This window comes from Juglans microcarpa x Juglans regia, chromosome 2S (assembly GCF_004785595.1).
Source record: "Juglans microcarpa x Juglans regia isolate MS1-56 chromosome 2S, Jm3101_v1.0, whole genome shotgun sequence".
NCBI lineage: Eukaryota > Viridiplantae > Streptophyta > Magnoliopsida > Fagales > Juglandaceae > Juglans > Juglans microcarpa x Juglans regia.
This window is the reverse complement of record NC_054597.1, coordinates 1,549,225-1,572,883: the sequence shown is the minus strand read 5'-3', so window position 1 is coordinate 1,572,883 and position 23,659 is coordinate 1,549,225. Positions and strand designations below refer to the sequence as shown.

Below are 23,659 nucleotides of genomic sequence, written 5' to 3'. Positions count from 1 at the left end.
TTTTTTTTTTGTCTTAGCATATATGAGAACTAATGCAAAATTGTTGTTTGTAACAAATTGTAAAACCTTTTGTTTAGTCTCTTAGTTTTAATTTGGTTCTTTCATTTCTTTTCAGGCTGAAGAATTGGGAAGATATTTCCGATATAACATGTATCCAGGTTATGTTCATGGATCTTTTTCATTTTCTAAAATGATTTTTTTTATAAGTAAACGATATTATTAATAAGGATAGGCATAGCCCAAGTACACAAGATGTTATACAAGAGATAAGACCTACCTAAGTCGCAGTAGTGGAAACAAGTAAATCATGCAAATTTAGGCCATTAAAATCTATAGCTATGGCCCATAGAAATAAAGTACGGAAAAATAAAGATCGAAGCTCCTCTAGTGTCCGCTCCTTATCTTCAAATGTCCGATTGTTAACACTCTTGCCATATGCACCACATAATGTAGGTAGAGACCATCTTCCACACGACTTTGATTTGTGGAGCACCTCCCGAAAGTGTCCAACTGGCCAATAACTCAACCACTGTGGTAGACATTACCCAATTTAACTCTACTCGGCTGAACACTTAAATCCACAAGGCTCTAGCTATCTCGCAATGTAGTAAGAGATGATCTACTGTCTCGCTAGCTTTCTTGCACATACAACATCAATCTAAAATAATGACCCGGCGCTTCCTCAGATTATCGGTTGTTAGAATCTTGCCTTGGGCAGCTGTCCAAGTGAAGAAGAGTGCTTTGGGGGGCGCCTTATCCCTCCAAAGTCTTCTCCATGGGAATTGAGTATTTGGTAAATGTGTAAGGGACTTATAAAAGGATCAAACTGAGAAAGCACCCTTACCTGCAGGTGTACACCATAGCTTATCAACTCGTAGTCCATTCAGCTTCATGGAATACACTAGGCTGAAAAAAGCCTCAAAGTCGTCTACTTCCCAATCTTGAGCCGCTCTACTGAAGGTGACGTTCCATTGGACTTGGTCCTCCGATCGAACCATGAGGTCGCCACTGAAGCTTCTTGATCACATGCCACTTGGAAAACGGATGGGAAAGAGCACTTTAGAGTCTCCTCCCCACACCATATGTCCCTTCAAAATTTTATCCGAGTACTCTCACCCAGCACAAATTTAGTATGGCAAGTAAACACCCCCACCCTCGTCTAATGTGCTTCCAAACCCCCACTCCATAGGCCCCATACACCCCCCCCCCCCCCCAAAAAAAAAGCTTTCGTGCTTGCAGTCAACCACCAATTTCCATATGGCTTCTTGTTCCATATTATATCTCCATAGCCATTTACCAAGTAGGGCCCGATTGAAAGTTCTCATATATATATATTTTTTTATCCCCAACCCACCTGAAGAAATTGGCCTGCACACCTTGTCCCAACTGATTAGATGGAACTTAAATTCTTCCCCCATCTCGCTCCATAAGAAATTACAATGAAGTTTTTCAATCCGTGCCGCCACACAAGCTGGAATTGGAAATAAAGACAGAAAATAAGTTGGTAAGTTAGAGAGAGTATTCTTGATTAGAGTCACCCGGCCTCCTTTCGACAAGTACAATCTCTTCCACCCTGCCAATCTTCGTTTTATCTTCTTGATAACTGTATCCCAAATTGATAAAGCCCGTGAGGCAACCCCCAACGACAATCCCAAATATTTCATAAGAAGAGAAGCGACCTTACACCCAAGTGTGCTGGCCAATTGCCGAGTGTTACTGACGTTCCCAATTGGCACTAGCTCTGATTAATCGAAGTTCACTCTCAGACATGATGCTGCTTCAAAGCATCGTAAAAGTGTCTTCAGTGCCCTAAGCTGGTTTTGATTTGTCTCGCAGAAAATTTGTGTGTCATCTGCAAATAATAAATGAGATATAGTAATAAGGCCTCCATTAGGATCACCCAGTGAAAATCCAGCCACAATCGTTTCTAACCACGACTGATAGCATCCTACTAAGGGCCTCCATGATGACAACAAAGAGAAGTGGGGACAACAGATCTCCTTGTCTTAAGCCACGAGAACTGTTGAAGAAACCAGCTGAACTGCTATTAATCAAAACTGAGGATCTTGTCATTGAGATGCACCATCTGATCCACGCACACCATCTCTCCCCAAAACCATATCTCTCCAACAAATAAAGAAGGAACTCTCAGTTACATGATTGTATGCCTTGTCTATATCTAGCTTACAAATAAGCCCTGCGATTCCAGACTTTAATCTACTGTTTAGGCATTCATTGGCTATAAGGATTAAATTCAGGATTTGACGACCCCTTACAAATGCATTTTGTGGCTTCATAATTATCTTACCTAAGGCCTCCCTTAGCATGTTTGCGAGCACTTTGGAGATAATTTTGTACACCCCATTAATGAGGCTAATGAGCCTATAATCTTTTGTAACACCCCGTATTTTAGTGTATTTTTACTGAAAGAATTATTTTTATGTAATTAAAATAATTTCTCTTATTTTAAATTGGTTGGATTTTTAGTGAGTTTATTTCTATGATTTTAATTGGTGGAAATTAATTTTTATGTGCTTTCTTAATATTTATTTATTGTTGTGCATTTAAATTGTTTTTCATATTTAATTAATTACCGTGGGATTTAATTATTTCAATTTGACTTTACCATTACGTTTAAATTATTTCATTTAACTTGTGGTTTTAAAATCGTTTCCGTTGGATCATTTTCGTCACCCAAGTTATGAGGATTGGACCTCATTTCTTTTCCCTCTATTTTTCTTTTCCTTTTCTTTTTCTTTTCTTCTTTTCTTTTTTTTTTTCTTTTTCTTTTTCTTCTCCCGGTTTCCTCCCCGGGGTGCGCGAGTTCTCTCTCTCTCTCTCTCTCGCCGTGCGTGGCTTCCTCCCCAGCCCGCCGCCGTGCGCCGGCAGTGGTCGACACCGCCCGGCTCCACCGCTCCCCCTGCCGCCGGCGATCACCTCCCTCCATTTCCAGCTCCTCCATCGTCGCCGTTAACCACCACGAACCCATTGAAGCCGCGGCGTTCCATGCACCACTGCGCCGCCGTCGCGCCACCTCCGGCCACCATCTTCCTACCACTTCATCCCCGGCCTCTTGGCAACCCATTGGACCCAACCCCAGCTCCGATCCGTCACCGGTGAAGCCCCACCAAGTCCATCTCCGATTTGCACTTTTCGGGCCTAAAACCGCCCCTTGCGCCGCCACCCACGGCAAACCACCACCACCACTAGCTTCACCGACCTCCCTAGGCCCTACCCTATCAATCTTGGGTCTTCGTTTGTCCTCGTTGAAAAGTTGGTATTTGTGACCCACGGCCACAGTGTATTTTACACTGTGGTGTTGCTCAAACGTCGCCTTTTTCAACTTCGCGATCCTCGGAAAATTATTATATTGCACTGTAAGTATTTCTCCAAAGAACTTTCGTAATTTAAATGTATTTTTGCACTAACCCATTTCACTGTGTTTTTGGCATGCCGGACTGAGTCCGAGGAGTTCGGGGGTCGGATGGATTTGTGATTGGAGTTGTTTGGTTGATTGGATATTTGTTGTTGATGGGTTGTTTGGATATTGCGTTGGTACATGTGCATTTCATCATTTCATGCATGATCATGTTTGTAAAAGAAAACTGGGTTTTCGTGTATTGCATTCATGTTCATGTGCTTTGAAAAGCTATGATTTTATGTGATGATATTTTTGGTGCGTGTGTATCACGACCCCAAGCCGAGATGGGGTATTAACTCGGTGGAGCTCCTCTGGTTACTCGGGAGCGGAATATACTGAGTAACGTCCCCTGGATTGTCGCCGGGCGACAATGGGATCGGACGAGATGGTCTCGTGCCGACTCCGTGGTCCTTCTGCTGGCGGGGACTAGAGGATGTCTGGCCACGTACGCGCTGGGCGCGGAACTGGGCATCGCTCGTTGCGTAGTGTGAGTGCTTGGCCACGTACGCGCTGGGCGCGGAACTGAGCACCGCTGCGAAGCCAGGACGTGCGGATGGTCCATAGGGGAGACCATGGTGCATATGGAAATAATGCATGGTGCATTTGGGATTAATGCACTATTTTCTGGGAAAATAGTGCGAGTTGATTTTTGGGTAAATCATTTTCTGGGAAAATGTTTTACGAATAATTTGGACCAAAATGTGATTTTGGTGCGTGTTGGAAATTTATCATTTTCGGGGAAAATGATGTTTTGTGGAAAAATGCATGTTTTCATGTGCATGCATGTTAGTTGCATTTAATGCATTTTGTATTACATTGTTGTTTGGGTTATACTTACCTGCGAGACCATTTTGTGGTGTCGCAGATTTTGATGTTGATGAGGAGGAGGAGGGCGAGCCTGAGGAGACGGCTCCGCCTGAGGAGTGATCTGGGATCACTCGTTTGTACATTTAAAACTATTGTAAATTATTTTATGGATGACTGTATAACTGCTATTTAAATCTTTACTGATGTTTGATTGTAATTAAATTCTGGTACTTAGTTGACTATCCGCTGCGTTATTTTATTTGAACACTGTTGCATGTACACACACTGGCACTTCGTTGGGATGTGTGACCGTGTTGTCACCATCCTGGCGTCTCGATCCCTGTGTATTTTTATAAGGGGATTGGGGCGCCACATCTTTCACCTCCGATGCTCCAATCTTCTTCGGGATCAATGCAATAAAAGTAGCATCTAGGTTTTTCTCGAACTTCCCCGCTGAGAACAATTCCTGAAACACGTTCATTGTATCCTCTTTCACTGCCTCCCAACATGTTTGGAAAAACCTCATCGAGAAGCCGTCTGGATTTGGTGCTATGTCTTTAACCATTCTTCTTACTACATCATAAACCTCCACTTCCTCAAAAGATCTCTCCAACCAAGACGCTATTTGTGGCTCGATAGAGTCGAAACCGAGTCCATCGAGTTTTGGCCTCCACCCCCCTCGTCTGTAAACAGCTATTCAAAGAAATCCACCACATGATCCTAGATCACAGGAGCCTCCATGTAGTCTATACCATTGATATTCAGCATCTCAATAGTATTATTTCTCCTATGAGAATTTTTTTTTTGATAAGTAAAACAAGAATTTATTAAATCGCCAAGTGTCAAAATACAAAGAAAAATGCCCTAATTATGAAGGCATATTAGAAACTAGGAAGACATGAAGGTCCATGCCATTTAAGTCTACAGCAATGGCCCAAGTACAAAGAGTCCTAAAGAATAACAGTTTTAGCTCCTCCAACAATCTCTCTTTGTCTTCAAAAGTCCTCTCATTGCGTTCCTGCCATAAACACCACATAATACAGATAGGGATCATCTTCCAAACTGTTTTGATCTGTCTCACCCCTCGAATTGAAGTCCAGCAAGCCAATACATCCAAAACTGTTTCCGGCATAACCCACGCTAAATCCATTCTTTTAAACACCTCGTCCCAAAGAGTCCTGGCTACCTCACAATGTAAAAGTAAATGATTCACGGACTCACCCCCGCTTTTACACATACAACACCAATCTGCAATAATTATCATCCTCTTTCTTAGATTATCCGTAGTGAGAATCTTACCCAAAGACACTGCCCACACAAAGAAAGAGGCTTTGGGAGGAGCCTTATGACGCCAAAGCCTTCTCCAGGAAAACTATATCTCTGGAACTTGTGTGAGAACTTTATAGAAAGAGCGAACAGAGAACACCCCTTTCCCTGCAGGACGCCACCACAACTCATCTTCCTGCTGGATATTTGGACGAATAGAATATAAGAGACTATAAAAATCTACAAAACTCTCAATCTCCCAGTCCTGTGCTGCTCGGTTGAAATTGATGTTCCAATGAATGTTCCTACCTGAGACTTCCATAACCTTCGCCACTGTGGCATCTTTGGTGCTTGCAATCAAGAAAAGAGACGGAAACAGATCTTGTAGAACACTGTTACTACACCAAGCGTCCTTCCAAAATCTGATCTTGGAATCTGTCCCCAATTGCAATCTAGTGTAACGATGGAAGACCTCCCATCCTCTTCTAATATGTTTCCATAGCCCCATTCCAGAAGCTCCTCTAACTTCTCTAGTACACCACCCCTCCCCTAAATCACCATATTTGCTCTCGATCACAGTCTTCCATAAGGCCTCTGGTTCCTTGGTATATCGCCACAACCATTTGCCAAGTAAAGCCCGATTAAACAATCTCAAATTTCTGACACCCAAACCGCCATTGGAGATAGGACGACATACTATCTCCCACTTGACTAAGTGGAATTTAAACTCATCTCCTAAGCCCCCCAACAGAAAATCTCTCTGTAACTTCTCAAGTCGATTCGCCACACTTGCCGGTAAAGGGAATAATGATAGAAAGTAGGTGGGTAGGTTAGAAAGTGTACTTTTGATTAATGTAGTCCGGCCCCCTTTCGACAAATACATTCTCTTCCACCCTGCTAGTCTCCTCTCTACTTTTTCAATCATTGTATCCCAAATCGTGCGTGCTCTCGGTGCTATACCCAGCGGCAATCCCAAATAAGTCATAAGTAGAGACACTATCTTACAACCCAGTATGCTAGCCAGCTCCCTTATATCCTGAACTTCTCCAATCGGTACCAACTCGGATTTATCATAATTCACTTTTAAACCAGACACTACTTCAAAACACAGCAGCAGTGCCTTCACAGCCCTCAACTGGGCTTGATCAGCCTCGCACATGATGAGCGTGTCATCTGCAAACAGCAAATGAGAAATAGATGTATTACCCCTACTCGGTGAACCAATCTGGAAACTACTGATAAAACCATTAGTCACTAAGGCTGAAATCATCCTACTTAGTGCCTCCATAACAATAACAAAAAGTAAAGGAGATAACGGATCCCCTTGTCTCAAACCACGAGAGCTTGGGAAGAAACCCTCTGGACTGCCATTGATCAACACCGAGAACCGTACCGTAGATATACACCATCTGATCCAAGACCTCCACCTATCTCCAAACCCACACTTACCTAGTAAATAAAGAAGGAAATCCCAATTAACATGATCATACGCCTTTTCCATATCTAGTTTGCACATAATCCCTGAGTTGCCAGCCTTCAATCTACTGTCGAAGCATTCACTGGCTATTAAAAGCCGCATCAAGGATCTGTCTGCCCTTAACAAAAGCATTCTGTGGTTTAGTAACAATCTTCCTCAATAACTCACTTAATCGATTGGCAAGCACTTTTGCGATGATCTTATAAGCACCATTCACTAAACTAATGGGCCAAAAATCTGTGATCTCAATGACACCTACCTTTTTAGGGCTCAATGCAAGAAAAGTAGTGTTGAGACTTTTCTCAAATTTTCCTACCAAGAAGAACTCTTGAAATACCTTCAAAAGATCCTCTTTAATCACCTCCCAACATTCTTGGAAAAAACCCATAGAGAAACCATCCGGTCCGGGAAACCTCTTCCTCTTCAAAAGCCCTCTCCAACCTGGTAACATCCCCTGGTTCAATAGTGTCAAAAGCCAATCCATCTAAAGTAGGCCTCCAACCCACCTGCTCAGTGAGAAGCTTTTCAAAGGAAACGACCATGTGGTCTTGAATAACTTATTCTTCTCTACTCTCGGCCCCCTCAATTCTCAGCACTTCAATGTTGTTATTTCTTCTATGTGAGTTTGCAATTATATGGAAGAACTTCGTACTCCGGTCCCCTTCTTTCAACCAAAGAGCTCTTGATTTTTGGCGCCATGAGATTTCTTCCTGTAAGATTATCCTCTCAGGATCAGCAACCAGCAAAGTTTTCTGTGCTTGTTCCTCCTCATTAAGTGGCCACCCTTCTTGCAGTCTTTCTAAATCCTGAATTTCCCTCCACTTGGTATTTTTGTTCTCCTCCACATTACCAAAAGATTGTTTATTCCACTCCTTTAAGTCCCTTTTTAAGGCTTTCAGTTTGTTTGAAAAAATGAAACTGGGTGTACCTTCAAAATGATACGAGGCCCACCATTGTTTGACCCTTTCTACAAAACCTTTTGACTTCAACCACATGTTTTCAAACTTAAAATACCTTCTATTGTTACGAATACTTCCACAATCCAGCAAAATAGGCCAATGGTCCGAGGTTATACGTACCAAATGCTTTTGCCATACATCCGGAAAATGGCATTCAAACTCAGGAGAAATCAAAAAAGGATCCAAGCGGGACCAAGTCTGATTATTTGACCAAGTGGCTGGACCCCCTGCTAGTGGAAGGTCTATCAAGTTCAAATCAAAGATACACTCTGAGAATTAACCACTCTATGGAAGAATTTTATGCTTCGGTTCCCTTCTTTCAACCATAATGCTCTTGACTTCTGACGCCAAGAGATCTTCTCTAGAGAAATTACTCTCTCAAACTCTAAAGCCAGCTCTGCCTTTTGCGATATTTCTTCTGGGGAGAGGACTCTATCCTCAAGTATTCTCTCGAAATCCTATAGTTCCTCTACCATGGTTTTCTTTCGCTCCCCTATGTTTTCAAAAGATTGAGAGTTTCAAAGCTTTAAATCATTCTTTAATGATTTAAAACTTTTAGTTTGCTTGCAAGTATGTAGGAGGGGTACCATGAAACTAATAAGATGACCACCATTGCCTTACCCCGTCCACAAAGGCTTCACTTTCAAGTCACGTGTTTTCGAACTTAAAATATCGACGCCTGCCTTGGATACCACCACCATCCAACAAGATGGGAAAATGATCCGAACAAAGGCGAGACAACCTTTTTTGACACACCTCCAGGTAATGCACTTCCCAATTCGGCGAGATTAGGAATTTGTTTAGTCGAGATCACATTTGATTATTGGACCAAGTAAAAGGGCCCTTTATGAGAGGAAGATCCACCATATTCAAGTAAAAAATACATGCTGAAAAATCTGTCATGGCTGGGCGCGACCTACTGTCTCCGGATCTTTCAAAGGCCCACAAAAAATTATCTTCCACAGTTTTAAAGGAACATGCCACTATATACTCCCCTACAAAATCCTCCATTTTCTCCACCATCCTTCTATCCCACATCACTAAGATTCCACCTGAAGCCCCATTCGATGCCAGATAGACCCAATCTGCATAAGGACAACTCCAAACACTTCACACTATTTTTTTGGACACTAATTTTAGCTTGGTTTCTTGTAAACATACAATGTCCCCCTCCATTCCCGAGGCAAGTTTTTTATGCGAAGACGCTTATTTGCCTCATTCAACCCATGGACGTTCCAAGACACGATTTTCAGCTTCATAAAGGAGATATAATCCCCTTCCCTTTGGATCTAATATGGCTTGAGTTGCCTTCATAGTTCAACGACCATTTAAATCTCTTAAACTCCCGCTGTTTCTTGGTCCCAGATTTCTTAGACTGAGAGTGACCCACCTTTATGGTAGTGAGAAGAGCCATAAAATGTTCCTCAAACCCCACACACTCCATTTTCACACAGTGTTGAATTTCCTTTACATTTCTAAGCATCCAGTCAGAAACATTGAACTCGTTTGGAAACTTACAATTCAGAGGAAATGGCTCCCCTTCTCTAGAAATCCACTGCGAATTCGATGACATCCCCTTCTCCTCCCCCCCAAACAGATTCCTTCCCTCCCATTCGACCACAATAGCCACATTGAACTCCACATCGTTGCCAGAGAGTGGAGATATTATTTTTGTTTAAGGAACCATCACCACATCACTACCACCGATGTGGTTGAGTATTTGAGATAGCCCCGCAACACTATCCTCAGTGAAATCCATCCTCATCTCGCCCTCTCCTTCAGACAGCAACTCGAGATGCTCCTTGGATTAATGTATGGCCTCCGCCTGAGAAAGTGGTGCTTCCAGGGTGTTTATTGACATTTTTTGGCCACAATAAACCGGGAATGTGATTGTCGATGGCAGGATCTCCTCTGTTTCCCCTTCACGCAACGATGCTGATAGTTCCACCATTGTTGCAGGAGCTTTTTGGACCACCGTCGATGGTCCCACAACTGGTCGTGGTGCACCCGATGGTTTCTTCGGCAAGGTTGCGGGGTTTCCATTAGTGGTGGGCCGACATTCACCCCCCTTGTGAATCCTCCAAATGGGAAGAGGCCTGATGGGCTGAGGCCTTGAGTTTACGGGCTTGAGCCCAATTGATTGGAGCCCTATAGCAGTTGAGGTTTCCCCTATTTTTCCCACTGGACGAGGCCTTAAGCTATTGGGCTCAAGCCCAATTGACTGGGGCCTTACAATGCCCATTTGACTGGGGCCCTGAGCTAACGAGCCTAGGCCTTCGTTACGCAGATTTGAACCCACGTTCAAACCCACACATGGCCCACTTCTTTCCAATCCCACCTCCTCCTTTATAAGCCAATCAACCTTGTTTTGTAAAGTGCTCAACTGAGCCTTCACGTCCAGCAAAGTACTAAGTACCTCCCCTTCTGCCACGCCTCCTGCGGGTTTGCCACCGCCACCCTGCCACTGTACCGGACGAGACTCTCTGTCAGAGCCATGTCCAATACCCTTCCTAGTAGCAGCACGTCTATGCCCTTCCATGCCGTCGTCCCCTTTTCGAAGCTCACGGGGTTGCTCCACCATCAGCGCCTCCCTCTAGGAGTGATGTTGCGGCTGGACCTTTGCCTCCTTTGGTCTCTTCATAGCTCCGTCACTGTGAGTGAATTTCCTGTCGCGAAAAAACTCCCACAGAGCCTCACCCATCCTTTTCCACCCTCTGCCCTCCTCCTCAAGAACGAATATAAAGTTCCTCCTACCACTACCACCATATACCACCACTGCCATATAGCGGCCTTGATCATTCGAACAGCGCTGCGCTATAAAACTGCAACTGCCTTCCCTGACTGTGGTGAATAAATCTCTTTTTTCTTCCTTCATGCAAGCTTCCAGGGCCTTTGCCAGCCACTGCACCGTTGAGAGTCCCAGAACCACCTTTGACACCACCCTCTAGCTTCTCTCTGTAATAACCAATAGACCCCCCTCCTTCACAAGTGAAAAAATCTTGATTCTATTGCAATGTCTTTTGAAAAATCCATTCTGACCACACCAGCACCCAGAAGTTCAATCGTGTAACTCCGTCACAGACCGCCCAAACTCAGCGGAGAGAACAAGTGTTTGTTTTCCATCGTCGAGAGAAAATGTACAGAGAGAAAATGTTCAGTCGTGTAACTCCGTCACAAACCTTCTAAAATGATTAAAAATAAAACTTGCTATCTTACCTTTTCAACTTTGGGTAGTTTGTTCGAACTATGTTGACATATGAAGAAGCATTTGAGTCATTCCACAGTTTTCTTTATTATTTTCACATAGCCATTCTTTTTCTTCAATGGAAGTTTTGTAATCCTTATCTAAGTCAAAACTAGACTATGGATTATGGAAGATTTGTACATGATTGGATTCATGAAATATCCAACTGTTTGACTTAGCTTTCTTCCCTGCAGCCAGCCATCTTCTAAATAGTTACTGATGAATATGATTTCTTAACAATGAGCATAATGTTACATCACCTTTGGTCAGTGAACATGACATTAGTCTACTTCACTATTATGGCCAATATATCCAGTGGCAGCTTATTGTCTATTGCCAATTCACTAAATAAATGTTTTTTTAGTCACAATGAATCCATAACCTAGTTTGGATGGGGGCTTTACACTTTCAACACAAAATTGGAGTTATATGGACAGATCATTGGTATCTCTCGCGACTTCTCTACACTAGTAGTCCCGACTGGCTCGATTTATTTATTGTTTTATTTTATAACATCAAAGGACTTACCGGCTTTACATCTGCAAGGCCAATTTTATACAGTTATCCCTCTTGTGTGTGTATCTTGTTGAATTTGTATTCAATTACAGGTGAAGGCACTGGCCTACTTCGCCTCCATAGTACATTTCGTCATGATCTTAAAATTTACAGTTCTGATGAAGGTCGTGTGCAGGTATGGCCCTAGTATTTCTTGTACTGGTCTTTTAACGCTTGCCTTTCCTTGAAGTTTCTCAGACTGTACTTCCAGCATTTATGAACGTTAACATTTCACTTTGGTATCATCTACAACTTACGTTAAGGTATTCATTGGCAGATGTCTGCAGCTGCATTTGCCAAAGGCCTTCTTGACTTAGAAGGGCAGCTAACCCCAATCCTGGTCTGTAGCTTTTTAAGGTTTTGAGTGCTTTTTGAAGTGTAGGTTTTATGACTGACTTTGTCACCTCTTTCAAGGTTTCACTTGTTAGCAAGGACTCTTCTATGCTGGATGGACTTGAAAATGCCAGCATTGAGATGGAAGAGGCCAAGGTTTGTTTCACTCCTACATATGAGTTATGCAGAAGGTTTTAGTATATCATATATGGTTATTGTTATAATTTCTGTGAAAAGGATGGTTTCTGGCTTCTGCTGCATAATTGTGCTTAATTTAGCATTTAAAGATTGTTAGACTAATAGGAGAGCTTTAAATGGGCATCTCTAATCTTTGTTACCTGCATTGGTGTTATTAGCGAGGCCAATAGGTACCACATGATGCTACACATCTTTCTCTATCATTTACCAAGTTATTTAGTTACCTTTAAGATCATGTAGTTTGCTATGGATTTGAGAAGTGGCACTGGATCAGTGACTGCAATGTGTCACAACTTATTTTATTCAATTTTAAAGGGTTGGAGAATTCCATTAGTGACCTAAGGGTACCTTCTTCGGCTCACTAATGGAAGAAGGTAGCCTTAAGCTCATTGTTTCATGTCACTGATCTTAAAAACAATTATTTGCATTACTGGGATCAGGCCCATCAGGGTAAACAAACTTGTTTTTGCTTCAAGATTTTGGCATTTTCAAAGATTGTGAACATTGTTGTGCTATGTTCTGATCCTGCAATTATTCTTTTTCCATTTCTCCCCCTTCTATTCTTTGCAGGCTAGGTTGAACAAGATAATAACTTCTTGTGCAAAGACAGTCCAAAATGATGACTCATCTGAATGCCCTTGGATGGTGGATGGCACTGGACTTCCTTCGAATGCATCTGAACTTCTTCCCAAATTGGTAATTTCATTGTCTCGGTGAAACTATACCTATCTACATTTTTTTCTTGTTGCCCTCTCTTTCTGGACAATCTGTATGCTCAAAAGTTCACGTTATAAATACATTTCATTTTAAGCACATCTACGTAGTCATCATGAAATTATTCAGTGCTCCAGGAGGAACAGTTCACCCTCTAACGTGATCAACAAGTCCTGCTATGTACAGAATACCCTACTGCCCTTGACTCTTTGGTAGCATAAGTTTTGTTTTTTTTTTATGCTTTAAGCTTTCTTTCATTTTTTAGTTTTATCTAGTTTTATGTTTAAGCTTGTTTTTCCATTTCTGCATTGTTTTGATTTGGTACCAGCAGTTTGCTTTTTATATATATTATTTGATTTCAGGTTTGCAGATGTATGGATGGAGCATCTTAAATTCTACTTTGATTTGGCATTGCTATAGATTATTAGTACTAATAAATAAAGCAAATCTGCTCCTCTGTTACTTCTCTTTTGTTCCATATTTCATTTGATATTGTATTATCACAAGTGACTTAATTATCTGTATTCCAAGATGAAATACCTTTTCCAGGAAGCTGGAAGATGTAATGGTGGATTCCTGTTTGAGCAACGTTCTTTATCTTTCATGTGCATTTAAGTTGAGTCATGGATTGACGTCATGTAATTTGTTAATCTAATCTATTTCCTCATGCTTATGGTGTAATTTATGAACTCTTTTCAAATTGCAACAAGTTGTATTTGTGCATGTGCATAAAAAATTATTACTTGATTTATTCATTTAATTTTATTTGGTTAATTTATTTCATGAATAGATGCAATTGACTAAGAAGGTCACTGAACAAGTAAGGCTACTTGCCAAGGATGAAGACGAGGAACTTACTGATGTGATCCCACCTTATGACCAAGCAAAGGCACTTGGTAAAACAAACATTGATGTCGATCGCATTGCTGCTGGGTTACCCTGTGGTAGTGAGGGATTTCTTTTGATGTATGCTCGCTGGAAAAAGCTTGAAAGAGACTTGTATAATGAACGCAGATTGTAAGTGTTTTGACATTACTAACTTGATTGTGGTTACGTTTGGGGTATAGATCCACAAGGTATTTTTATACATCACATGCTCTCTGCCGATACTGGTATGAAAAATGCATTGAATCTTTTAAATATTAGAATTTCTTTTAGAACTTAAGCTGCTTAAAATTTCTCTCAAGTCAGTATCTAGACAATCCAGCCAATTCTTTGATGAAAAATTTAAACCAGTGTTCTATTTTGTCACTATGATAGAATTGCAATTCCACTAACATTGTGGACTACCTTGCAGGCGGTTTGATGTAACACAAATTCCTGATGTTTATGACTCTTGCAAGTAAGTCATCTGTTTAAGGGATCATATTGGATTTGAGCTGTAAGAAGTTCAACATTACATAGATTGCTTATGTGCTCGTAAATTTGGAAATGTTATTGGTTATCATATTAAATTTGTTTACTCTCTCTGTTTGTTAATAAGTATCATTCCTTTTGTCCAACATTGAAAGTCAATAGTTTAATATACACCCTTGTTATCCCTCTAGTAGATTTTTCTCACTTGAATGTTTGTTTTCCTAAGAAGACATTCATTACAGATGGTGGAAGACTTTTAAGATTTGAATTGGAACCATAGTGTTGCTATGCTTATCAAAATTCAGTAGGCTTTTTCATTAATGCCATAGTATCTTGCTAATTGTGGTGTCTTAAATTTTTGGGGTTAGTTCTATTTCTCCAAGAACCTCTCATTCTCATTTACATCCATAATTGTTGAGTCAGTGCAACTCAAACCCTAATTTTAATTTTTTTGAATCAGTTCACCCCCGTCAAAAAAAGGGCATCCACTCAAATGGGAATCTGTATGAGAAGACAGAGTTACCATTCACTAACTCTTCAACTGCATTAAGGGTTTTTTTGTCTGTATATATTTATGTCCAAATTAACGTTTATTTTTTTCTGAATGGATTAAACTGATACTAAAACTTGCAAATTGGATTTGTGTTGCACTTAGTCAAAGTTTATGGGTATAAGTGGAATGAGGTGGCATATCAATTGTTTATATTGTTAACAGAGAAGCTTATGTTGTTATATCAATGGCCTAGTTTAATTTGGGTACGTGTTATTGTGTTATTGACTTATTGCTTGACAGATATGATCTCTTGCACAATGCACATCTTAAGCTAGAAGGGTTGGATGAACTCTTCAAAGTTGCTCAGGTAGCGGGAAAAGTTTGTTCAGCATTCATACATCTTAAAAAAATGATTTTCATTTTGTTGATATAAATTATAATAGCAAATGTCCATTAGTTTACTGCAGTGGAACTAGTGATACTGCTTTACCTATAATATAGCAAGAAAGCAATGTTTGCAAGACTTGTCAGTCTGCTATCTATTTACCATGAATCCTACTTATAAAAAAAAAAAATCTATTTACCATCAATCCTAGAATTTTTGCTTCCAAGGGCTGTGCATTACTGCTATCAAAAGAAAAGGACCTCCTTGTTTCAAACAAAATTCCAGCATTCCTAAAGTACAAATTTTGAGTATCAGAGTTGTGGGAAATAGGTTGCAGAGGAAGTTAACCTCTTGTATCTATCCACTTTCCCTGGTATGCATATTGAATATTGGGTGAGATCCATTCATTATCAATTTATCAGTTAGGGTAAAAATGATCTGTAAATTATTTTTGCAGATTCTTGCTGATGGTGTCATCCCAAATGAGTATGGAATTAATCCAAATCAGAAGCTGAAGATTGGCTCAAAGGTAAACTCCCTACTGTGGTTCCCCAGAAATTTTAACTTAAAACGATGAATTCTTTGTCAGCTATCTTTTTTTGGTGACCAACAGGATGTCACGTTCAACTCAAAAAAGAAAAGGAGCTAAAAAGGCTATTTTTCTTGTAAACTCATGCTCTAGTGATAGAAGCATTTGCTCCGACATGGAGTCCCATACTTTCTTCCACTACTTTGTAACAACAATAACTTTCACACCGCATTGTTAATATATTGGCAAAAACCACTAATTCATACAATTTGATTGATACTTTGATGTTGGTTAAAGTTGATAGCTTATCAAAAAGTTCAAATACATTATTTCTGTTGAATCATGTATCTGTCACCTAAATAGTCACTATGTAAACAAATATTCTGAATTCCTAGCATTCAACATGATATTTTTTGGACAATTTGGGAGCATTAGGTAAAACTTAAGTGCATAGAAGGTAAGGTTAGTCATTAACATTTATAGAATTGACTGGACATGCTTACCAATGTGTGGTAGGTTCCATGCAGGTTGTTTTACCACCCTGGTATCTAGGATGCTGTATCCATCAGTGGTCCGTTGTATTAACTAGTATGGTCATGCTGTAACGCCCCATTGTATATTCTTGAGAATTTGCAGTGCTCTTTCAGTCCGTTTTCAATGCACAGCCGATATGTCAGACTCGGATATATGCTTAGTCTTGGGTACCTGTTTTCAATGTAGCAAAAAGGCTCATCTGTCTCTCTCTGTATGCTTGGTTTGACTTTATATGGATTTTGAAGGAATGAAAAATAGAAATTGAATTAGGTAAAGTTAACATCTTACATACTAGGAAATAATGAAAAGTAAGCTCTAAACTCCTTCAACCTTTACTCCTTCAACCTTTTTCTAATTGTGGTCTTTTAATATTCTTAAACGTCATATGATGAAGAGCATAGGCACTCATAAATGAAATCTAGAAATCCAAGTTGACTTGTGGACCTTTTGCCTTGCATGCATATTGCGTTCTCCTTTGTCAATATCATTTGTTGTACGGTTACATATTTATCCCATACATTTCATTTTCTGTGTCCTAAATGGTTACTGCTTAATATTATATTTCGAAATCCAGATTGCTCGCCGTTTGTTGGGTAAAATTTTGATTGATTTGAGGAATACTCGTGAAGAAGCCATCAGTGTTACTGACTTAAAGAGTAATCAAGACCGACTTTCTTCATCCAAGAAAGCTGAAAAGGAAGACACAGAATATAAATCAAAGCTTTATATCAAGAATGATGACATGAGAAGAAATAGCACCGCAAGTGATGTATCAATGGATCAGGATGATGATGATGATAAAGAGACCCAATATCGTTTGGATGCACAGTAAATTCATGAATCTTTTGTTTGTAACATTATTCTCTTATATATAACTGAATACAAAAACTTTTCAACCTTATTTTCTGCAAGGTATGCAGCAAATGTCAATACACCTGAACGCCATGTGCGGACACGCCTTTACTTCACATCAGTGAGTATAATGCTTGTGCTAACACCTTTCACTATAGAAGCTCTCTCTCTTTCTCACTCTCTGTCTGTCTGTCTGTCTCTCTCCATCCTATAAATAACAATTCAAGCAAGAGTAGAAGTTCCTTATATCTATACAGGGGTAGGGTAGGACTGAAGAGAAATCGAGTAAGACTTTGTTAGTTGCTAGAAGCAGCTGCTAGATCTGAATAACAGAACAGAGTTTTTTCAACTTTCATTATTTTATCACGTTATCTATCTATGGTATTTGTCCTTCGTCCAAATTTACTTGTAGTTATGAGATTAATGCATTGATTTGAGTTAATAATTCTTCTTCAAGGATTTCCTCATATCTTCATTATCTGATATGCTCTCAATTATCAGTACTGACATGGACCTTAAAGTTTTGGGATTAGAATGACGTGCCTTTATTTTAATAAATTTTTCTTCAAGTTGTTTCCTTTTACATATTTTCTTGTAACTTAAATGATTCCATTCATGTGGAGTGAGCAGAAAAATAATCAATAATTAGCTCAAGGAATTTTCATTCTAGTTCCCTATGCTCTCTTGACATTTATGTAATGTACAGGTTAGCTTGCTCATCAGCTGGTATTCACAATTTGTCATTTGTTCTTTTCAACTATAGGAATCTCATATTCATTCCCTCGTGAATGTTCTCCGTTACTGTGACCTGGATGAATCTTTGCAAGGAGAGGATAGCCTTCTTTGCCATAATACTTTGGAGCGCTTATATAAAACCAAGGAGCTTGACTACATGAGCTACATTGTGCTGAGGATGTTTGAGAACACAGAGGTAGGTAATTTAGTATGTTCCCAATGATAGGCATTTTCTATTTGCTAATTAAGTCCCTTCTTTTGCTAAGTAGTCAATACCTTTTTTTTTCTAAAACAACTAGTCAATACTTGAGCGTATGTGAATAGACCCTGCATGGAGTAAACCTATTTGACCTATAAATTGGTGTTCTGCACTTTGATCTGGATCATTCAGGTAATCCTAACAGTTAATGACAGCAGAACCTGCCAGAATTTGGTGCCTTTTCTTTGTCATGAATGCTTACATGTTTGCTTAGATTAACGTGTCAATAATTAGAGATTTAAGGTGTCATTATGCTGAGCACAATGGTTATTGAAATGAAATTACAGGTGGCTTTAGAAGACCCCAAAAGATTCCGCATAGAGATGACGTTTAGCCGTGGAGCGGATCTATCCCCTTGGAGGTAATGCATTGTGAATTATGGTAAAGTATTCATCAAAGGACTATCTTAAAAGGAGTTAGTTGACGCGTTCACCCCTAGGAGGAAACTTAAGTTACTAAGTCGAGGACAGTTCTCTAGTAGATGGTGTGTCTTGAAGCTTACCAGTTGAACTAGAAGAATATTTTTCAGTAGGGACTTAGTAGGATAGGACTAAAAGTACGTTTCTTATTTGATTATGTCATTCCTACACTCCTAGTATTGTTTATCTGCGACAAACCTGGCTAGTTTGGATTGATTACCCATTTCCCGGGCATATCTGCCCAATTGGTGGTTAAACGTCTTCTTCCTGTGTTGGTGGCATTTATTTATACCTGATTGGAGTCATTTTGAAAAATGTCTTGATACTAGGGTTGTCAGAAACAGGAGGTTATCTTTGCACGTTCAACAAGCTAAGCTCGTTTCTCTTTTGCTTGGCAGAATAATGACAGTGAGGCTGCTTCGCTACACCAGGAGCACATACTGCCGATAATGGGTCCAGAAAGGCTGCAAGAAGTGGGATCATATCTCACACTAGAGAAAATGGAAAAGATGATTCGCCCCTTTGCCATGCCTGCAGAAGATTTCCCTCCACCATCAATCCCTGTAGGATTCTCTGGCTATTTCGCAAAAAGTGCATTGCTTGAGCGTCTGGTAAATCTTTGGCCTTTCCATAAGCATGCAAATTCTAATGGAAAGTAACGAGCACTTTCACTTATATTTTTGCATTCCCCGCCCTCTTCCCATTCATTTGTTGTTTCATATGATGCATCCCTGATATTTGAAGAACTTTGGTTGGCTGATCGGGTAGAGTGAGTTTTTGAGCTCCTTCACAGAAAATTTTGCAATGGCCTGACAATTCTCAACAACAAAGGAATGTTGTTGGAAGTAACCATCACAGCTGAAATTGGCAGACTTTGCTTACATTTTTTTTTTAGTTCTTTTTGTATTTTTCCCTCTTCCATTGATGTGAATAACGGTAGTCATCAGAGACCTAGTGCTTGCCCAAGGGCCAAGTCTAGATGTTAGTGTTAAAGTCGATAGTGAAATGTGTGGTATGTTTGGATCCTACACCCAGGGAGAAATTTCTCCAATATTCTTGTGGTTGAATAATCGCATTTATTTTTCTCTTTTTTAGCTGGCTAACAAGATTCCAGGGCTCTTCGAAGTTGAAGGATCAAATTAACGCCAATGTTAATAACTATAAAAGAGCAAATTGGCCTATCGAATGATGATTCAGTACGATTCAGTCATTTCTGAGCCTTTTTTTTTTTAAAAAAATTATTATTATATTTTTGGGAGTGTTTAAATACCTTTCTTTGTTATAAAATGATAAGCGCTATACTTCACCTTACTTGCTTAATGATGTCTGTAGCGTCCATTATTCACGATGTGGGCTGCCGTAGTGATGCCTCAGGGACTCTTCTAAATATGGTTTGAAATGAACGACGAAATCGTTGCCAAGAAAGTAAACTGCGCAAAGGAGAGTGATTCCCAAAAATGAAACTAAAGTGGATAATGGCAGTTGCCTGCTGAAGTGCTTGCTTGCATATGCGTCACCCTCGGTAACTGACATGTTGGGAAGACAATTTTCGGTACCAGATATTTCGACAGCTAGACTTCAGAAGGTGCCGTATGAATATTTCCTAGCTTCTGATTTGGGTATGCTGCTGTATTGTGTGAAGTGTGCTCTGGTTGAAGGCTGTGGAGGGAAGTGTGTAGCATATAGCAGAGGATGAAGAATCGTGGGCAATTGAAATAACGGTCGTTCCAAACGGGGCGTTTTAATACTTGATGAAATGGTGCGTGTCAAGACAATAATATGAGGAATTGAAGACTAAGCAATATGGTGCATTGCAGACGAGTTGGGCGACGTCGTTTTCCTATTTTGCTTGTAATAGAGAAATCAGTTAGTTAGTTACGTCTGTTGGTTAGTTAGTCAGTTAGTTACAAAAGCTTGTAGTATAAAAAGGAAGTCTCTTGTATTCACATGGATATCGGGATGATTTGCTTAAATTGGTTTGTTTAGAAGCTTGGAGATTGCTCGAAAATCTTTTCCAGGAATTGAAGTAGATTCTTGGTTTATATTCTCTTTCTCGTTCTTTATTCAGTTGTTCTTCATTTTGCATTGCATCTGGCATCTGTCATTTGTTTAACTGGGTTCTGGTTCGTGTTGGAAGTTAGAGCAAGAAGAGAGTACATAACAATTGGTATCATATTGGTTATCCATGGCTGAAAGCACCCAAGCAGCTGTTATGAAGGCTCAACAAGAAGGGGCCTTACGATAACAAGAAGGCGTTTTGAAACAGTTAGAAGACCACAATCAAGCTATCGATGGCATTCATGGCAGGTTAGATCAATTGTCTGATATGTTAAAATCTTTAGTTGAGTTTCAACAAGTTAATTCTCGAAGAGAAGAGAATCTTGAAGAAGGTTCTTTTGGTAGATGTTTGTATCAAGAAGAGAGACTGCCAAGTGGAATTAGGCTTGATTTCCCTCATTTTGATGGCTTTAACCCAAGGGTGGGTTTTTAAGGTTACTCAATACTTTGAATATCATCATGAATCAAAGACTTTTAATGGCTTCATATCACATGGAGGTTGAAGCCCTCGTATGGTATCAAGATGCCATTGATGGTAGCATCTTTACAACTTGGGAATCTTTTGTCAAAGCTTTGCTAGTCAAATTTGGCCCTACGGCCTATGATGATTTTATGGAGGCTTTAACACGGTTGAAACAAATGTCCTTTGTAGCTATTTACAAGGCACAATTCGAGGCTTTATCCAATAGACTAAAAGGGCTGTCAGAAAAACATAAGCTGAGTTGCTTTATGAGTGGCCTTAAGGATGATATTAGGCTTCTTGTGAGAATGCTTAATCCGATAAATCTCAACGCTGCTTTTGGTCTTGCTAAGATACAAGATGAGTATGTTTTGGCATCTAGGAGATCTTGGAGAAATACTGTAGGTTTGCCTGTCAAAAGTCCTGTTGAAACTATTGAGGACAGTTCCAAGTTCCAGAGAAATGGGATGCCAACAAAGAAAGTTTTTTTCATCACAAATGGATGAAAAGAGGAGGAAAAGAGGAAAAACCTTTGTTATCATTGTGATAAAAAGTGGAATCCTAGCCATGTGTGCAAAAACCCCAAAGTTTATTTGATCCAAGTTGATTCTGAGGAGTTACACGAGCCCGTTCCTTTAGGATCTGTGATTATCGAAGGTGAAGAAATCTGTGGTGATGATGTTGGTACCTTAGAAGTCTCTGTCAATGCCATTTTTGGGTGTATTGGTGGGAATGCTATGAGATTGCATGGTAGTGTGGGCTTTGTGCTGTAGAAATCCTTGTAGATTCTGGGAGCACATACAACTTATTGGATCCTTTAGTGGTCCAGGAAGCTAAGTTGAGTGTTAGAAAAGATTCTAGTTTGCAAGTGAGGGTGGCCAATGGTGATAAGATTTTGAGTCAAGGCAGTGGGGAGGAAATGCTTAAGATCCAGGGATCAAGGTTTTCTGTGCCCTTTCATGTTTTAACTTTGGGGGATGTGATATAGTGCTCGGGGTCCAATGGTTAAAGACCTTAGGCTCCATTACTTGGAACTTTATTGATATGTCAATGAGTTTTGAGTGGAGAGGTCAAGTGGTTAAGTTGAAAGGCTTGAATTTTGCTAGTGTGCATATGATGGTTGGTGCTTAAGCATTTAAGTTAGATTTTGTGAGTAAGCAAGGGTGGTTGTTGCAGTTGATGCCTGTGGAGCAGCAGTGTAATGAGGTCTGTTTTGAAGGGCCAATATCTGAGTTGCTCAAGGAATTCAGTGATGTTTTTGCTGAACCTGTTGGATTGCCACCAAGAAGAGCTTTTGACCACCCAATTAATATGAAGGATAGGGCTTCTCCTGTTTCAGTTCTACCATATAGGTATCCTCATTACCAATCTAAAATAGAAAAAATTGTCTATGAATTATTACAATCTGAAGTAATGAGACCAAGCCAAAGTCCGTTTTCTTCACCTGTGTTTTTGGTTAAGAAAGCTGATGGTACTTGGCGTATGTGTATAGATTATAAAGCCCTTAACCAAGAAACCATCAAAGACAAATTCCCAATACTTGTCATTGATGAACTGTTTGGGGCTCAAATTTTTTCAAAGTTGGATTTAAGGGCTGGATACCATCAAATTAGGGCTAGGGAGGGGGATATTAAAAAAAAAACTTTAGAACTCATGAAGACCATTATGAGTTCTTGGTAATGTCATTTGGGCTCACCAATGCCCCTGTCACCTTTCAAGGCTTGATGAACCACATCTTTAAACCTTTTTTGAGAATGTTTGTTTTGGTATTTTTTTATGACATCTTAGTTTATAGTAGAGATGTTGATGATCATTTGTTACATGTTAAAACTGTATTGGGCATATTGAGGCTGCACCCCCTTTATGTAAAGATGTCCAAGTGCAAGTTTGGAGTGCATGAAATAGAGTATTTGGGTCACATAATATCTAGAAAGGAGGTACAAATAGATTCTGCAAAGATAATAGCTATGGTTCAATGGCTTGTTCCTAAAACCTTGGAAGTCATTAAAATGTTTTTTAGGATTAACATGTTATTATAGAAAATTCATACGAGGTTATGGATATATAACAACACCTGTAACAGATTTGTTGAAGAAGAACTCTTTTTGTTGGACTGACAAAGCTGCTGCTGCATTTGAGTTGTTGAAAGCAGCTGTTAGCAATCCTTCTGTGTTGAGGTTGCCAGATTTCACTAAAGTATTCGCCATTGAGTGTGATGCTTCTGGTGTGGGGCTTGGGGCAGTCTTGATGCAAGATTCTTAACCTATTGCCTTTTATAGTAAAACTTTGAAGGGGAAAGCACTATTGTTGTCAACATATGAGAAATAGCTTTTAGCTCTAGTGTCTGCTGTCCAGAGATGGAGGTCTTACTTATTAGGCCATCCCTTTAAGATCAAAACTGATCAACAGGCTTTAAAGTTTTTGGTGAAACAGAAAATTGGCATTGAGTCACAGCATAAGTGGGTATCTAAACTGATTGGCTATGATTTCTCAATTGATTACAAGAGGGGAAAAGAGAACTTAGTAGCTGATGCTTTCTCGAGAAGAAATGAGGAAGAATAAGCAGTGGTTGCAATGATTTCATTTCCAACTCCCTTGTGGATTG

The 23,659-nt window shown here is 39.9% G+C and overlaps 1 protein-coding gene across 9 annotated transcripts in view; it reads left to right on the top strand.

Moving 5' to 3' along the window:
* LOC121252690 (inositol hexakisphosphate and diphosphoinositol-pentakisphosphate kinase VIP1-like) overlaps window positions 1–20,579 on the top strand; it is a 32,366-nt gene extending 11,787 nt beyond the window's left edge. For 5 of the 9 annotated variants that reach the window (XM_041152454.1, XM_041152457.1, XM_041152453.1 and 2 more), the window contains 15 exons: window positions 116–158; window positions 11,783–11,865; window positions 12,007–12,069; window positions 12,144–12,218; window positions 12,831–12,956; window positions 13,765–13,991; window positions 14,272–14,316; window positions 15,124–15,190; window positions 15,666–15,737; window positions 16,846–17,099; window positions 17,184–17,244; window positions 17,887–18,054; window positions 18,405–18,478; window positions 18,935–19,732; window positions 19,869–20,579. In XM_041152454.1, the coding sequence (XP_041008388.1) occupies window positions 116–158; window positions 11,783–11,865; window positions 12,007–12,069; window positions 12,144–12,218; window positions 12,831–12,956; window positions 13,765–13,991; window positions 14,272–14,316; window positions 15,124–15,190; window positions 15,666–15,737; window positions 16,846–17,099; window positions 17,184–17,244; window positions 17,887–18,054; window positions 18,405–18,478; window positions 18,935–18,986 (1,410 nt within the window). In that variant the 3' untranslated portion in view covers window positions 18,987–19,732; window positions 19,869–20,579. Of the gene's footprint in view, window positions 1–115; window positions 159–11,782; window positions 11,866–12,006; window positions 12,070–12,143; window positions 12,219–12,830; window positions 12,957–13,764; window positions 13,992–14,271; window positions 14,317–15,123; window positions 15,191–15,665; window positions 15,738–16,253; window positions 16,326–16,845; window positions 17,100–17,183; window positions 17,245–17,886; window positions 18,055–18,404; window positions 18,479–18,934; window positions 19,733–19,868 lie in introns of those variants that run through there. The other 4 variants (XM_041152455.1, XM_041152456.1, XM_041152461.1 and 1 more) reach the window with 4 other exon arrangements.
* The last annotated feature ends 3,080 nt before the right edge of the window (window positions 20,580–23,659 follow it).